General features: G+C 43.7%; 1 protein-coding gene across 2 annotated transcripts in view; it reads right to left on the bottom strand.

Moving 5' to 3' along the window:
- Nucleotides 1-16160, bottom strand: part of KCNH1 (potassium voltage-gated channel subfamily H member 1) — a 264872-nt gene that overhangs the window by 221807 nt on the left and 26905 nt on the right. For both annotated transcript variants that reach the window (XM_087828133.1, XM_087828135.1), the window contains exon 4: nucleotides 4969-5097. In XM_087828133.1, coding sequence (XP_087684259.1) covers nucleotides 4969-5097 — 129 coding nt within the window. The remainder of the gene's footprint in view (nucleotides 1-4968; nucleotides 5098-16160) is intronic.

Raw genomic sequence — 16160 nt, 5'->3', positions numbered from 1 at the left:
AAACCCTCTATTATACCTCTATGTCTTCCTTTCTGAACTACGGAACCCTTTCTGCTAGGGGCCATTACCTAGCCAGATGAACGAATTTTACACCTTCATGTATTAATTCTATAAACATAACCACTATATAGCAGGCACAGAGCTAGATACTGGAGTTGCTAGACGAAGACACAGACTCTGGCTTCAAAGAGCATGCACTCTAGTAGGGAAGACTGACAAATAAATAAAAACCATGCTACAGAATTAGCTAAGTTCTATGACAGAGATGAGTCAAGAATGCCATGGCCAAGACCATCCAGAGAAGGCATATCTAATTCAGGCTGGGGAGTCAAGAAGGGCTTCCAAGAAGAGGTGACACTAGAGCAAAATTCTGAAAGATGAGTAGGAGTTAAGGACAGACATTTCACACAGCAGGAAGAGCACCTAGGAAGGCAGAAAATCTTAAAATTGGGTGATATGCCAGTGAAGAATAGGACGTTCTGAATGGCTGGATGAACGCGGCCTGGCCTGTAGACGAGAGGGGAATGCAGACAATGGCCCGACATGATGCTAAAGAGGTTGCTGGAGACCAAATCAAGCAGAGCCTAGGTGGGAAAAACCTAGAAAGCAAGTTAAGGGATTTAAACTTCATCCTAAAACCCATGGAGGACCACTGAAGGAGTTTAAATATGATGGGCAGGAGATATACACGGAGTCCATTTAAGAAGGACAGAATGGCAGTACAGTATACTTAGCATACTTAAATAAAAAAGGTTGACAGATAGAAGACCATTAGGACCCCAGGCAAGACACCGTGTGGGCCTAGACCTAGGCTGTAGTCTGGGCCAAGCAACAAGGGGAAACCTGGGAACAGTTCCAGAGGCAGAACCAACAGGACTCGGTGAACAACAGCCGCAGAGGGAGAGAAGAGCCAATCCAGGTGGCCTCTGGGCTCCTGGTTTGGGTGACTGGAGTAACAGCCGCGCAATGAAATTAAAAATACAGGAAGAGAAGCAAAAGGGGACCGACGATGTCCGTTACAGCAAAGCAATCAGGAGAAACACTCCTGGAAAAAAAGAATCTCCTGTCGTCCAAAGGGCTGACTGAGGGGGACGGCCGATGCGAGCCTGGTTCAGGAAAGGCAGCCGGGGTGGTCGCACCAGGGGAGCGGGTTAGGGGGCTGGGTGAAAACAAGTGAAGGGCTTGGGAAGTACAGATTGGCAGTTACAAAATAGTGTCGGGGGTGTAAAGCACAGCATAGGGAATACAGGCAATCCCACGGCAGTAACTGTGTGTGGTGCAGGTGGGCACTGGAAATATCGGGGGAACACTCTGTAGAGCACTGGCTGTTTACTATGCTGTACACCTGAAACCAATACAAAACAATATTGAAAGAAAACTATAATAGAGAAAGAAATAGCTGATGCCCCCTCCTCCAAGGAAGCCTTCCCCAGGCACTGTCCCACCCCCAGCAGAACTGCCCACCCCTCCTTTGCACCAGGTACATAGTTACCGTGGGCAGGAAGGAAAGAGGGCGCATGAAAGGAAAGACAGAAGGAGGGACACAGTGTGCAATCTAGCAGTCACGCAAGAGGACCTACTGGGTCCTCTCTCCATTCTCGGCAAGGACAACCGCTTCCCCTTTCCTTGACCCCACAATGGCTGTTGGCCTCAACTGGGGTGAGCCCCCCACTAAGCTACGCCAGCCCACACAGCCCTGCTTCCTCCTCAGGCCAGAGAGATGGAACCCCAGCTCCTCCTAGAGCAGGTCCAGGGTTACCAGGAAAGACACACCTACAGGCCCCTCCCTGGGACATCACGCCGTGCCTCTTTGAGTAGAAGCTGCAGAGGACCCCGGTAGGGTAGCCTCACCCCCGTGGGAAGGCTGTGAGGCCAGGCTTGTCCTAATCTGTAGAGTCCCAGATTCTCTGAGAGGAGCTGGTGCCATAACCCAACATACAGATGGGAACAGTGCACACACAGGACCAGGATGGACAGTCAATGAGGACACTGCCTAAATGTCCCCAAGTCTTCCCCATCTTTTCCCTATCAGTGTACAAATAAACAAAAATCTACAATGACATCTTCAAGTGGCAGTCACTAAGTCACCACCTTCCCATCACCTTAAGGGAACAAGATAAAATGTTAATACAGGGGGAAGGGAAGAAGGGGCCGCTGGCTTGTGTCCATCACTCTGTTTCTTTCCCAAGAGTGCCTCAGAAATCTCCCACCTGAAGACACATGAAGACAGGTCAGCAGCTACAACCGCTTGCCAGAGCTCTCATCTCCAAAGGTTCTAAATCTCTGGCCTTCAAAAAAAATCTCCTCTGGAGTTTTCCATTGCTTTTGCTGTCTGCCTTTGGCCCAAGTTTAAGTCTAAATTTAGAAGTCAATACATGCATCTTTGAAAATGGATTTGCTCCTTTAATGTGAGATGACTTGGTGGGGTGTGAGAGCAAGCAAGAGGGGTGACGTTCTTTGGTGAGCAAGGCAGAGAGAAGATCCTGAGCCTTACACTCTGATTCTCCTCTGCGCACCTGCCCAAGGCTCTTGGCTCAGCAGGGAAAATGGAACAGAAAAAAAATACCCTGTAGCCTACTTCTAATTACCCATAATAACAGAAAAGCAAGAGGTAAGGAACAAATGAAACCCTTGGAGCATCACAGATTCTTATTTCAGCCTGCAAACACACACACACACGCCCCAAAACTGTTACCAAACAGCAAACCTAGTTTAGTCTTCATTCTTGCTCCATGCCATCTGGGGGCACTTTTTGTCAGAGAACATGAGAATGAGCCAAAAGTTGGACAGAAAAGAGAAGAAGAGGAAGTCAGGGGCCTGGATAATTCATCGAAAGGATCGTGACAACTAATACATTAAATGAAAGAGGGGGCTCAGGGAGTTTCCCCAGGCCCATCACCTGTGCTCAGAGCTCTGGGAGAAAGGTGAGTTATTTGGTGTCAGGTGTTGACTAGACTATTGCCATGTGTTTACCCCTTTGTGGCTTGTTTGTGGGAAAATATTAGGCACCAATTGGCTTCTTGAATCTACTGTTAGGACACACTCACCCCATTCTCAAGCCCAAAGGTAGGCACTACATGATTTGAGAAGACAGAGGCATTTTAGAGACAATCAACACAACCGACTTAAAAAATGACTAATCCGATGGTGGGAAGACATCTCATGCTGCTATGCCAAAGAGCAGTTATCAGGGGATTTTTCTGAGGTTTTGGATTATCCACCCTTCCATTCCATCTCAAAAGTGAATTTTAAACAAGCCTGAGTCAGCAAGACTCTTAAGACCCTGAATGCTAATGGAAGTGCTATACCGAAACCCACCGGATCTGTGGGAATCTCATGATGAGAGAGTACATCCAAGGAGAAATGTCAAGTCAGAGAGCAATCCAGCCACGTGGCAGCACATTTTCCATCTCAATTTGATCCTCGTGGCCAGAACTGCAGTTTATAGGCTCATAATGAACAAGGCCTAGAGAATTATCACGTTCTTCCATCATAAACAGACTAGTATAAAATTTGACCTTGTCCTAAGCAGACCACCAAATCAACAGGGGCCAGGGGCACAGTGACATGATGAGTGGGAAGGTCTAAATGCAAATACCATGGCATCTGAAATGGACAGGCTTACAAAGGCACGTCCAGGAGATGTTAGGCATGATCCACTAGCAGCATGCCTACACTGAGGACTAAAGCGTGTGTGTGTGTGTGTGTGTGTGTGTGTGTGTGTGTGTGTGTGTGTGTCTTACATTTTTACAATTTAAGGCTCATGTTACTACTCTTGATTTCACGGACAAAGAGGATTAATATCTGGTTCCCTTGGCTAACAGGTAAGTGCGAGAGAGAGAGAGAGTGTGTGTGTGTATGCGTGTGTGAATGTACATCAAAACTCTTATCAGAAAGGAAATAGATCATGGAAGCAGGTTAAATGAAGTGAAGTGTTTTATTTCTGGAAGATAAGCTGAGTCTCACTGAATCAATCACACAAGGGAATCTCATTTATTACACGCAACGTGACTTATCTCTTCTTTCAGGTTTCATGAGAATCAAATGCAGACAGCAGGTGACATGTGAGGAGTGTCCCCTGTTGAGTACGCCTTTCCCACTAAACAACACCTGCATACGTTCCAGTGGTGATGAACAGAAAACATTCCGGCTCAACCAAATCACACATTTTAAGTTGTTAAGAGAAAACTTGCAAAAATAAGTGTCAAAATATCTGATTACCTTTAAAATGTTATTTACTAGTTTATTCAGTTAAAAAAGCAAATGGCCTTTCTAGGTGGTAGCCAGATGACAATCATGAGTGAGTCTATCACCAAGTAACAGAAGTACAGCTGTTCTAGAATTCTGAGGCATCTCTTTTTCTAATCACCAATATTATTCAAACAATACATGCATGGGATATGGCTGAGGCGAGAGCTAAACTATGGGGTCACAGCTGATTAAATGACACATATGGAAATATTACCCATACTCATTAATACCAAGTTTCAAATAAATTAACTGGCTGCAGACTTACTCAACCACACAGGTAGGAAGGGGCTCAAATCTCTTTAACAATCTTGAAATGCCATTAGTCAAATCTAAAGAAGTGTGTATATAAAAAGATGAATGTGGCCATGGAATGCCTGCCTCATTTAGGTGACTGACATCTGCCATGTGAAAACCCAAAAGGATTCTGACGATACCAGAGGTGCCCAATGACCTTCTTCTAAACTTTATTGGAAAGGGTTGATCTGAAAAGGTATAAAGTTGATTCGAATGCTTTCCCAAACAAAGCTTTTTTCTCTCTCCCTCCCCTCCCTCAGTACATTCCAGAGCGATACAACACTTTACCCAACAGATATTAAAGTTTAAATCTTGATCTTTGTGCAGAGATTGCCTTGGCAACCTCAAATTCTCTGTAATGCAAGTCACAATACAGGCAAAAGAAAAGGCATAAATATATTTGTACAAATCAGAATTACAAACCTTTACATGAATCATCCTCAATTGGCTGCTTGAAAGCTGTTATGTCACTGAAAGTGCAAAGAAACAAAACCACTTTGTCCTGTTCGTTTCGAATTGGAGCGATTTTCACAAAGAACCACACAGGTGTCCCTGAAAGAAATATCAAAAGGTTGGTCAGTAATTTGCATTCTTGTTTGAGGGGCTATGGAAGCAAAGACTTGAGAGTGAATAGCTCCAAATACTAATTCTCTTTTTAAAAAGCTTTGTTCCTTCAGGTGTTGGGGTTATTATACCATTAATTTCTCTTCTTGCTGGAATAAAAACATTCTCTGTGACAACTCAGCGGGGCTTTTTTCTGTTAAAATAATTTTGTGAGTGCAGATCTCTTAACCCTTGTAAAACAGTCACAAAATGGGTTGAAAATCCCTCCTGATGGATGGTAGTAAGTAAGGTTCAGAGACAAAGGCTTACTTTAGACCATGTAGTGGACAAGTAAAGAGTAGGGACTAGAATGGGCACTGCCAACATGGCCAGCAGACCATGCAAACTCAAATTTCCCAGAGGGCCCCAGTGTCGAAATCCAGTTCGGGAATCCATCAATTTGGCTCACATGCTCAATCAATCATGGACCAGAAACTAAATTTCTAAGTCTCTCTCCCCAAAATAAAAATCCAAAAGGTGAAATATAATGGCAAATGTCAACACTTTAAGAAGGGAAAGAATCACCACAATGATTCTCCCAGCAAAGGCTCTCCCAGAAAGGGAAGATGCCAGGTGGTTTGGGGTTGTGATTACATTAGTGCCTTGAGGAGGCTCGATGAATGTGTTTCAACTTCCAGTCCTTGTTCCTGAGCTAAAGAGGGGGATAAATGAGCTCTTCCAAAGCACTGCCCTAGTCCACAGAAGAAGATGGGCAGGGCTCACCTGACTGGCTTCTCATATACCCACTCAGGGATCTCTGGCCAAATACCTACACAAAGTCAGTATCCAGCTTCCAAAACATAATGAGGGAAAACAAACAAGTGTGTTCTGTCTCTAGAGGGCATCAGCAATCTGTGATACAAAATTAAATGAGACACAAAGCAATGATAAGTTCTTACCCATCTAGTTCTTGTATCCCAGTCCCTAAAACACCATCTGGTATATAAGAACCTACTAACTATTTGTTGAATTTTCCATAACTGGGCTAGTATTTTACATATTATTTTATAACCATTTTCAAGTTAAAACACTATAAATATTTCTCTTCGTTGTTAAGTATTAGAGAAGCTTCCTACGTTCCAGGCACTGGGCTCAGTATTTCATTTTATTTTAGGAGATAGCAAGCAAATAACTCACTGAATCTTGGAGATAGGAACAGATCCCCAAGAGGTCACTGGGGTCTCTGCCTGCAATCACATCAACCTCTATATTATACAACACAGACAGACAGATATATTTGATTAACATTAGGATTATCCAGTCTAACTTAATACATATACTAGTTTACATATCCAGCTACACCACTTATACATATGTATGACTAACCCATGTAAAATAGGCAGCAAATAGATTAAATGAGAAATGTTCACCTTACATCTTAATTACCTATGTGTTCCCCTATAGTTAATTTTAATTCTCTGTTCATTTTCCCTTTCCATATTTTTCAGCTGCCAGTTTCTGGGTGCTCTTAGAAGACAAATGGATTACAATGTCACCAAGAAAAATATGTTTTGAAAGAAAAATCCATCATACAAAAATCACAAATGGCTTTCCAAAAATCAAGAAAATGTGGCCTCTGAATTATCCACTGTTTCTGGAAAGTTTGTGTTACTGCTTCTCCCAGTCCTCTCCTCAGAAACTGTGGGATTTTAAACCATTTTCAATTAAGCAACAGAAAACTCAGAAGCAAGCATCACACTGACTAAGCCCACATACCCACAGCTCTCAGGTTTATCCTGGCTGGTAAAACAACAAGCAAACAAAGCAAAAAACTATCTTCCTTTTACTCTAAAGAAAACTTTACGTGACTTTCTCTTAAAGTGGCAAACCAGAAAGCACTTCTAATTTATCAAACTAGTAATAAATCAGGTGAGAGGCCCCCATGCGTGGTGTCTAACACCAGGAGTGCTGTCTTGCTGGAATCCCCAGAACCCACCTATGGCCTTCCACTGCGCTCTATCAGCTGTGCCCTGTACCTGTGAGAATTCCAGTTGGGGGTGTACGTCTAATCTTTATATTCCACTCATGACTAGTGGGGTTGATGACATTAACCCACATCTTCCAGATCACAAGAGCCACTACGTTAGTCATATTGGGAGCCCTTTCATTTTATCACAGTTCAAGCTCATGAACTCTCCTCATTTCAACAGTTGAGCCTATTAAAGCTGAGAGCTTCTCTCCCCTAAATTGTGCCCACTGCTTGCTTCCAGAAATGTTCCCCTAGTAAACACATGCTACTCTGATGAACCCTTTTCAGTATCTAAATATGTATCTAGTACCAAAAATCCATATAGTCGGTATGTACTGCCTTAGAGTTCGTCTCCAGATGATCATTTGGACTTGCTGAGGGAGGGAACCTCCTTTTCCCTGATCTGGTGTTTCCCTGCAGAAGGACAACTTTCCATATAACACTCCAGGCCTTTTTCCCGTGCTGGTAATTTGGGGGCAAGAATTGCGCCTGCGAAGCTCCAGCACTTCTCCCCTTCTACTGTTTTTTTTTAATTCTCACCCGAGAACATTTTTCATTGATTTTAAAGAGAGGGGAGGAGAGAGAGAGAGAGAAACATTGATGTGAGAGAGAAACATCGATTGGTTGCTTCCCACACGTGCCCCAACCTGGGCCAAACCCAAAGCCTAGGTATGTGCCCTGCCCAGGCATCGAACCCATGACCTATCAGTACATGGAACAATGTTCCAATCAACTGAGCCACCTGGCCAGGGCTTCCCCTCTACTTTCTTAGAGATTAGTCTGTGTTCTGCTCTGCTCCTCCATTCTATAAATGTGGGCTGAAGGGGTCAGAGGACAGGGGATATGGCTGCTAGAAGGAGAAGTGAAGTTCTCTCGTGTTACCTGGGATGGATAGTTAGGTCTATCCGATTCTAGGATTCACTTTAAGAAACTGTTCATCTAAAAAAAATAAAAGTCAGTTATTTTACTGCAAAAATGGGCTTTTTCAGAAATAGCAAAGAATTACAATTCCAGACATGGAAGCTATGGCAAGACCACAGGCAAGTCTGCAGAACAAAGGAAAGAAACATTTTTTTTTTTTTTTCATGGAGGAAAGGGGGTGGGGGACTGTGGGGTTGGAAGGGGCTTTTACAAATACAGTCCACTGTTGAAAGCTGGGAGTTCCAAGTGTAGTGCTTTCCACTGACAGGGTTATGAAAAGGGCTAAGCTGCTGCCAGGCAGGGAGAAGATCTTCCTTCCTCCTGCTGGGGAGTCAAGTGGAAACAGCCCCCTGTTGGAGATGCGAGGTGTGGGTCTCTTCCTGTTTGGGGTAATCCATGATGAGTGGTAGGTCATGAGAGCTCCCCCTAGAGGCCCTCCCAACTCCATTTTAGTTGAGGTTTCCTTTATTTTCGAAAAACTCACTCGCGCATAGATATGAACCACATTTTCCAGGATCAGCTTTACTAGTTGTAAAGATGATATTTTAACTTCCCTTTGCTGAATTCCTATATCTCTCTCAATTAGTTCTGATCACAAGCAGGGAAAGATGGTGCTATCTATGGAATAGATAACCTTAACAATTGAGAACTGTTTCTTTAAATAGATCATAATCCACTCCAAGAAGATCTGATCTACTTTCTGCCTTATCATCGGGCACCCCACATTCCAATGGCATCTAATGCAGTGTTAGGCATAGGGTCACATTAGGCCATTACATTGCTCAACTCCAGGAGCCGCCGTCCTGGGATGGTGAAACTCAACGACCTTGGAAGGGTAGGTGCTCTAGAAATGCTTGCTGAGTTTCAGAGTAATAAATGCTGCTTCCAGTGTCTTCACAGTCACTCAGACCTGCCTCTCTGCCAAATTATCACTACCCAAATAATCTAGAAAAGCACGTAGAATGGGTTTAAATAGTCACTTCTGAAAGTCCCAACAGAAACCATGAGTCCCTCCTAGGTGTCACAGAGCAGATTTTTCTCTTAAGAGCAAAGTATTTTTAACTAATAAAATACTACTCAAAGCTTCAATATATTAAACAACTGCTTCAAGTGAATATGAACCATCCGAAGTCGGAGCCCCACCCACCCAGTTTCCTTTCCACCTGTCTGGATGCCCTCGAGGATATTCCCGAGCCCTTTGGCTCCGTTCAGATCTAGATCTGCACAGAGGCAGAGGCCAGGGCAGCTGGCCCCCCTGGATCTCTCTTGGAGCCCAGATTCTGCAGCAAGATCCATTATATCAAGATACAAGAAAGAAAATAAATGCACAAATATTCACACACACACACACCCCCCACACACAATTGCAAAGAAGAGTTTAAAATTCTGCCTCCTCCGCCCAACTAGGTGCAGTGGAAAAACAAAAAAAAAACAACAACAGGCACTTGATGTCCTGTTTCTGTGAAAAGAACAAAGGGCCAATGATAAAAATTCTACTACAGGAAGATCAATCCACAGACCCAGGAGACACACAGCAGCTGACAACCCTGCTGAGAGCAACGGCGGCGGCTGCGAGAGAGGCCCTTCCCTGGAAGACGGTGCCCAGTGCCGGGGCAGCCAGTTCAGGCTCCTCCTGGCCACGCCATGATTCTCAGCCCCACGTAGCTCCCTCGGGTCATGGAATGATGCAGCTCACACCCAAGCTGGCTGTGGGGGTTTGCAACCCCAGCTGTCAGATAAAACAGCAAGGCTCAGGTGTGTGGTCGTGTTTTTGGCCTCTATCGTCTGCTCCCTACCCTGGGCCTCCTCTGGGTACTCTCTGCACCAGGCAGCCAGGCAGCCAGGCCACATCCGACAACAACAGAATCGGCCAAACCACTATGACTGGCTCTTGGTTAGGGCTGCGTGAGCTGGGCCACTCGGACAGGACCGGGGGTTGGCGGGGCGATGGCAGCCTGCCCCAGGAAACACACCAGTTGGTCTGCGGTCAACTTCATTAAGACAAATGACTGATGGAGGGGGATGAGGCAGCACCAGCGGGGCGCAGTGGCCACCGGCCATTGGAACGGCTGATCTGGAATCCCAAGCCCTGGGTCTGAGCCCTCTTTGTTTATTTTTCGGCTTGGCCACGTCGCTGTAACTTCCCTAGGAATCCGTTTTCCTCATGTGTAATCGACTTACTTAAGATTAAGTTAAAAACACAAAAACATCTGTCTCTGATACATAGGTATTTAAAATGATTACTTTCCTTTCTTCCTTCCTTTTAAATTCTTCCCCTGTAAGATTGAAATGCTCAATCCCACCTCACAGGGTTGTTTGGATGACTTAAAAAGATGCATCTCACGGTGTTTAATGACTCCGAAGCTTGCCTCTACCTGTTCTGAAGGAAGGGGGCCAGTCTCAACAGTAATAAGGGGGAAACTAGAAAAAAAAACACACCAATGTTTAAACCTCGATGTAATAAAAATTGGATTGAAGAACAAAAAGCAAAAATCTAAATAAACAGAGAGAGTTACACTGTTTGTAGATAAGAAGATTCAATTTGGTAAAATGTCAGAGCTCTCCATTTAATATATAAATTTAATACAGTTTCAATCTGAATCTCAAGTGTTCTTTTTCCCTTTGTTTTCCTTGGAGCTTGATGAATTGAAATTCAAACCAAATTGAAAAATAAAGGAAGAAGAATGGCCAAGAAATTTTTGAAAAGAAAAATGACAGGAACTACCTACTGCAGTAATTAAGAGCCATTGGCACTGGCCCTAAAACAAGCAACAATGAAAAGAATGACATCACTTACTGAGCGCTTGCAATGAGGCCAAGCCCCGAAACATGGTTTACTTCTCACAACTCTGTGAGGTGAAACTGCTACTAGGACACTATTCCCATTTTAAACATGGGGACGACCAGTGAGAAACCATTTTTAACCAAACTTACATAGCTAATAAGTTACAAAAGGATTCCTGGAAAAGGAGAGAAGAGAAACAAACCCAGGAATGTATGTGAATTTAGCATATAAAGAAAAGGGCATTTCAAATTAGAAGGAAAGAGCCAGATTCTTTAAAAAATAGCACAGAAATTCCCCCTTATTCACAATTTCGCTTTCCACGGTTTCAGTTACCTGCAGTCAACCGCGGTACAAAAATATGTAATGGAAAAATTCCAGAAATAAACACTTCATACGTTTTAAATTGCACAGCATTCTGAATAGCATGATGAAATCTTGCGAGGTCCTGCTCTGTCGCCCAGGATGTGAACCATCCCTTTGTCCAGAGTCTCCACGCTGTATATGCTCCTAACCCACTAGTCAGTTAGTAGCTGTCTTGGTGATCAAGTAGAATGTCACAGTATTGCAGTGCTTGTGTTCAAAGAACTCTTATTTTATTTAATAATGGCTCCTAAGTGCAAGAGTAGTGATGCCGGCAATTCAGAAATGCCAATGAGAAGCCACAAAGTGCTTCCTTTAAGTGAAAAGATATGTACATATAGGGAGAAAAAACAGTATATAGAGAGTTCGATATTACCCAGGGTTTCAGACTTCCACAGGGGTCTTGTAATGTATCCCCCGCAGATAAGGGGGGACTACTGTACTGGACTACTGAATAAACAGTGTGAAAAGTAAATTAAATTAGATTGCTATGTCACATAACATAAAAATAAATTCCAAATGGTTATTGTTCTAAATATTCTATAAAAATGGAACAATATTTTTATTATCTAAGTAAGGAGAAGAGCTTCCTAAGCATCATATAAAGCTCAGAAACATAAAGAAAAACACTGACAGCCCTGCCGGGCGTGGCTCAGCAGTTGAACGTCGACCTAGGATCCAGGCAATCCGGGTTCGATTCCCGGTCAGGACACATGCCTGGGTTGCGGGCTGCAGCCGATCAATGACTCTCTCATCATTGATGTTTCTATCTATCTCTCCCTCTCCTTTCCTCTCTTTGAAATCAATAAAGATATATTTTTTTAAAAAAAACAAACAAAAAACACTGACATAAAAATGTTGTATTTCCATATAGTATTTTTAGAAGTCTCTAGTGAAAAAGAAATTTTTTTAAATAGGAGAAATATTTTTCATTATGTGTATGATATAGGATCAATACCACTTACTATAAGTAGCTTCTCACATTGAATCAGTAAAAGACAATCCATTAGGAAAATAGGCAAAGTACAATTGTTTTCTTATTAGCTTTGTCCCCAAGACTAGATTGTAACCTTCTCAAAGGCAGAGTCAGCTTCTTATGTCTGGATACCCACAGGCCTACAGTAGGTAATCAGTAAGTACTTGGCCTGCAGCTTCTCCTGGCTGGCTTGGCAGAAGCTGTTAAGATGCTTTTCCCGGGCTCCTCTGATGGAGAATCTGACCCAGAGCTGCCAAACACAGGGCCACCGCCTGGCCACAAGTTGTGGAGTCCGTTACACGCTGGGGTATGTCACCCAGAGGGTGTACTGCTTTCGCTCAGGGCTGATAGTTCTTGATTTTTTTGTTTGAAAAATGGGAAAAGTAACTGACTAGCACAATAGTGACTGCCTAAATATTTACTGAATGAGTTTATCAATGATGACTGTCATTTATACAAGAAAAATTTTTTAGCATACTGAGAATGATTTAAGTAACAATACAAAATACATAGCACTACCAAAATCCCCAAGTTTATTAGTCAGACTGACCAATAGAAATAAACTTTCCATCAAGATATGTCAAACAATCCATCCTTCAAGATATGAGTATTTCACACACTCATTCTAAAACACACCCTGAAGCCTTGTACTCCCAACTCCGCAAAAGGGTAGACAAACATTAACGCTTATCAATAGAAGATCCTTTCTACAGAATTGCCCTTGCAAATACTAAAGAATGGGAGTGAGGAAAAAAGAATCAAAACAATTTATTAAAAGCTTATAAAAATAAGTAAGAAAATCACTAGAATTAAATAGAATATATGGGCAAAGATCTGAACAATTAACATAAAAGGGTAATTTTAAATAGATAGTAAATAGGAAAAATACTCACTCTCACTAGCATTAAAAAATATTCATTAAACCAAAAAATGTAATTGTAGGCAATCTGATAAGTTATACTATCCAGTGCTAGTGCAGTACAGTGAGTGAAATGCTTGTCATCTTCAAGTGAACTTGGAAATGTGTTCAGTTTCCCAGAACACTACTTGGCAAAATGTCTCAGAAATCTTAGTTCACAATCTTTGACACAGTAATACTCAACTTCTAGGAACTATTTCTTAATGTCCACAACATATCTCCGCACAAAGATAATTCACTTTAACATTGTGTTTAACAAAGAAAATTTAGAGCCTTATAAATATCCAACAATAGAGGAAGTATTAATAAAATTCTTTCTAAATGATGTTTATGGGGAATTTTAATGACGGGGAAATTTTTGTGATGAAGATTATATGATTGTAGGACTTCAAGTTGCATCTATGTCAAAATATCAATTATGTAACATGTGCACGAGCCTAAGGAAACACACCAAAAAGCTAAGAGGACAGTAGTATTCCTTTGAGTCTTTGAGGCTTTGGGGTGCTTGTTTTCTCCTTTGTACCCTCAAGTATTCTCTGTAGTAAAAATGCATTAATTTAAAAATGAAAAAATAAACATTCTTTTAGATGATGACATTTCACATTTTAATAATCTCAACGGGGGTGACGTTTCCCCCACGGGACCCTATGCTGATTTAAAATGCTGAGAGCTCCCATCTAATGAACCACAGAGTTTGAAAGCAGAAGCAAACTCCGCCTCCTCCTTTCTCTCCTCCCGTCACCGCTTTCAGTCTGCTTTTCAGGGGCATCATCCGTCAGTCCGGCCCCACACTGCCCACTCCCCGGCTCTGACGCCCTCATTCTGAATCACATGCTTTTTTTTCACTCATCTGTTTCTTGGTGACTATCAAGATCCTTTCAAAGTCACTAAAGCATTCGCTGAGCACCTCCTCCAGGCCAGGCTCTGCGCTAGATTCTTGGAGAGGTTTACTTGGGGCCAGATGAGTCCTGACGGTAAAAGAGGAGCCTGCCTCTTCCTGGGCACTGCCTGGGGCTGGGCTAACAGAAGACAAGCCCTCTAGTGGGCACCGCTGGCAAGTCCGACACTGAGCCTCCTCCCACTGCCCCTTCCACCCCACATCTCCCCATTTCAAATGCCTCTTCCTCTGAGCAGGCCACACTCACCTTGTCACCAGGGTGATTCCTAAAGGGCCCCAACCTCCAGTCTCCAATGCTCCATTCCATACCCACACTTTACAGGAATCATCTTTCTAAAATGAAAATCTGATTATCTACTTAACCCTGCTTAAAACCCCTCCATGCCCATCACCCCCACCCTTGTCCCCCGCCACTGCTGCTCCTAAGAAAAATTCTAAACTCTTCAAGGTGGCTGTGTCACTGGCCCTTACTAACCTTACAGCCCCATTGGTCACCCCTCAGTTACTTATATTTTATGTAACTATTCCATGAATGCTGATGGAGCACTTTCCGTGTCAGGCACTATGCTGGGCGCAAGGGTTGGTCCTGAAGAAAGAAAGACACACCGTGGGCCCAGAAGTCAGTCTTCTCTATAGCTGCTTTCTGTCCCAGCCTCAGAGTGTGGCACCTGGATCCGCAGCATCACGGTCACCTGGGAGCAAAATCTCTGACCTTCCCCAGGCCTTCTGAATGGTAACAGTCATTCAGTTCTCTGGTGACTTCCCAGGCACGTCCAAGTAGGAGAAGCCCTGTTGTGTGTCTCTCGAGGCTTCAGGGCCCACTCTCGCGTGCGGCCTCCCCACACGCGTTCCGACCGCCTGGGGCACTCGCAGTCCTCTGTCTGCCTCACTCCCACCTGTCCTTCAGTTTCTGCGTGGACTTCCTGCCTGTTAGGAAGACTTCCTTCCCTGACCTCCCAAGCTGGGGTTAAGTAAGTCCCCTGTGTGGCGTCACCGTCAAGACGCTATGGCTCTGACCTGTGGATGCTGGCCCTACCCCTGGAAATGCTGTAAGCGTAGAAGCCGCGCCTGTCTTTCCGAAATCACATCCCTGGCAGCAAGCCTAGCGTCTGACATAGTAAGTCAACAAAAAGCTGTTGAAAAAAAGCATAGAATTTGGTCCGACTGGTATAAAATTCCCAGGCTTAACAAATAATTTCAAGTTTCTAAATTCCTCAGGAGAGGGAGGGATTTGGAAGAGTTTGTGGCCAGAGCAGATTCCTGGGAAGAAACCAAAACTGTCTGCATCAGTTTATGCTTCACGTGTCATGTACAGGCTTTAGCCTCTGTGAAGCCCCTGGACCCCACAGACATCTCTGTGTAAATTAGAAAGAGAAGTTCCTTCCTCGGCACAGAGGACTCAGCAAGTCAGCCACAGCTGGTGTCTGGGTGCCCCCTAAGTAGGGTATCACCCACACCACCATGTGTGTTGGCCCTGCCTTGCCCCCAGTTGCATTGTCACAGTCTGGAAAGAGTGGCCATGGACAAGTACTGGAAAGAAACCAGGTCCTGGCTCTGCGTGACCTCAGGTGAGGAATTAAGCTATTTAACTTCTTATACGGTGGAGCTAAATAAGATCAGCCATGCCTACTTCACAAGGCTTAGAGAATCAACATTTTAAAATAGAGTGGAGCCATACCTCCCACAGACTTTATTCCCTAAAGTCAAAGGGTAAGGTAAAAACTGCACATGACCACATTCCTCTTGAAAATGCCTTAACATCACGCATAAAGTGGAGCTCTGTGCCCAGGCTGGCACGAGTCTCTCAGTAAGCCCACCTCAGCCAATCCCCAGGGAGGGGAGGGATGCTGACTGTAGAATTCAGCTGAACTAACTGGCTCACAAGCAGAGGTAACGTCTACTGAAGTTCAGAGCTTCTGATGCCAGAATCACCTTCAGCGCAAGGAGACACAATGACACCTCCAGCCCTGGAGGCAGCTGAGGGAAGAGCGAATTCCCTTTTCCCATCTCATACCCACTCGGGGGCAATGGCAAGTGACATCACTAACTCAATTTAAATTATGTTTCCTTCTCTCTCCCTTTTGTGCCAAGCACATATAGTTGAATTCGAGCAAGATAAATGCATAGTCTAATGAAGCTTGAAACCTTTGAAGCAAAATAGAAATACAAAAATTATTTGGGTGA

Source organism: Miniopterus natalensis, chromosome 19 (genome assembly GCF_054644295.1).
Source record: "Miniopterus natalensis isolate mMinNat1 chromosome 19, mMinNat1.hap1, whole genome shotgun sequence".
Lineage (NCBI taxonomy): Eukaryota > Metazoa > Chordata > Mammalia > Chiroptera > Miniopteridae > Miniopterus > Miniopterus natalensis.
The sequence above is the reverse complement of the archived record's forward strand: the minus strand, read 5'-3'. Positions and strand labels throughout refer to the sequence as shown.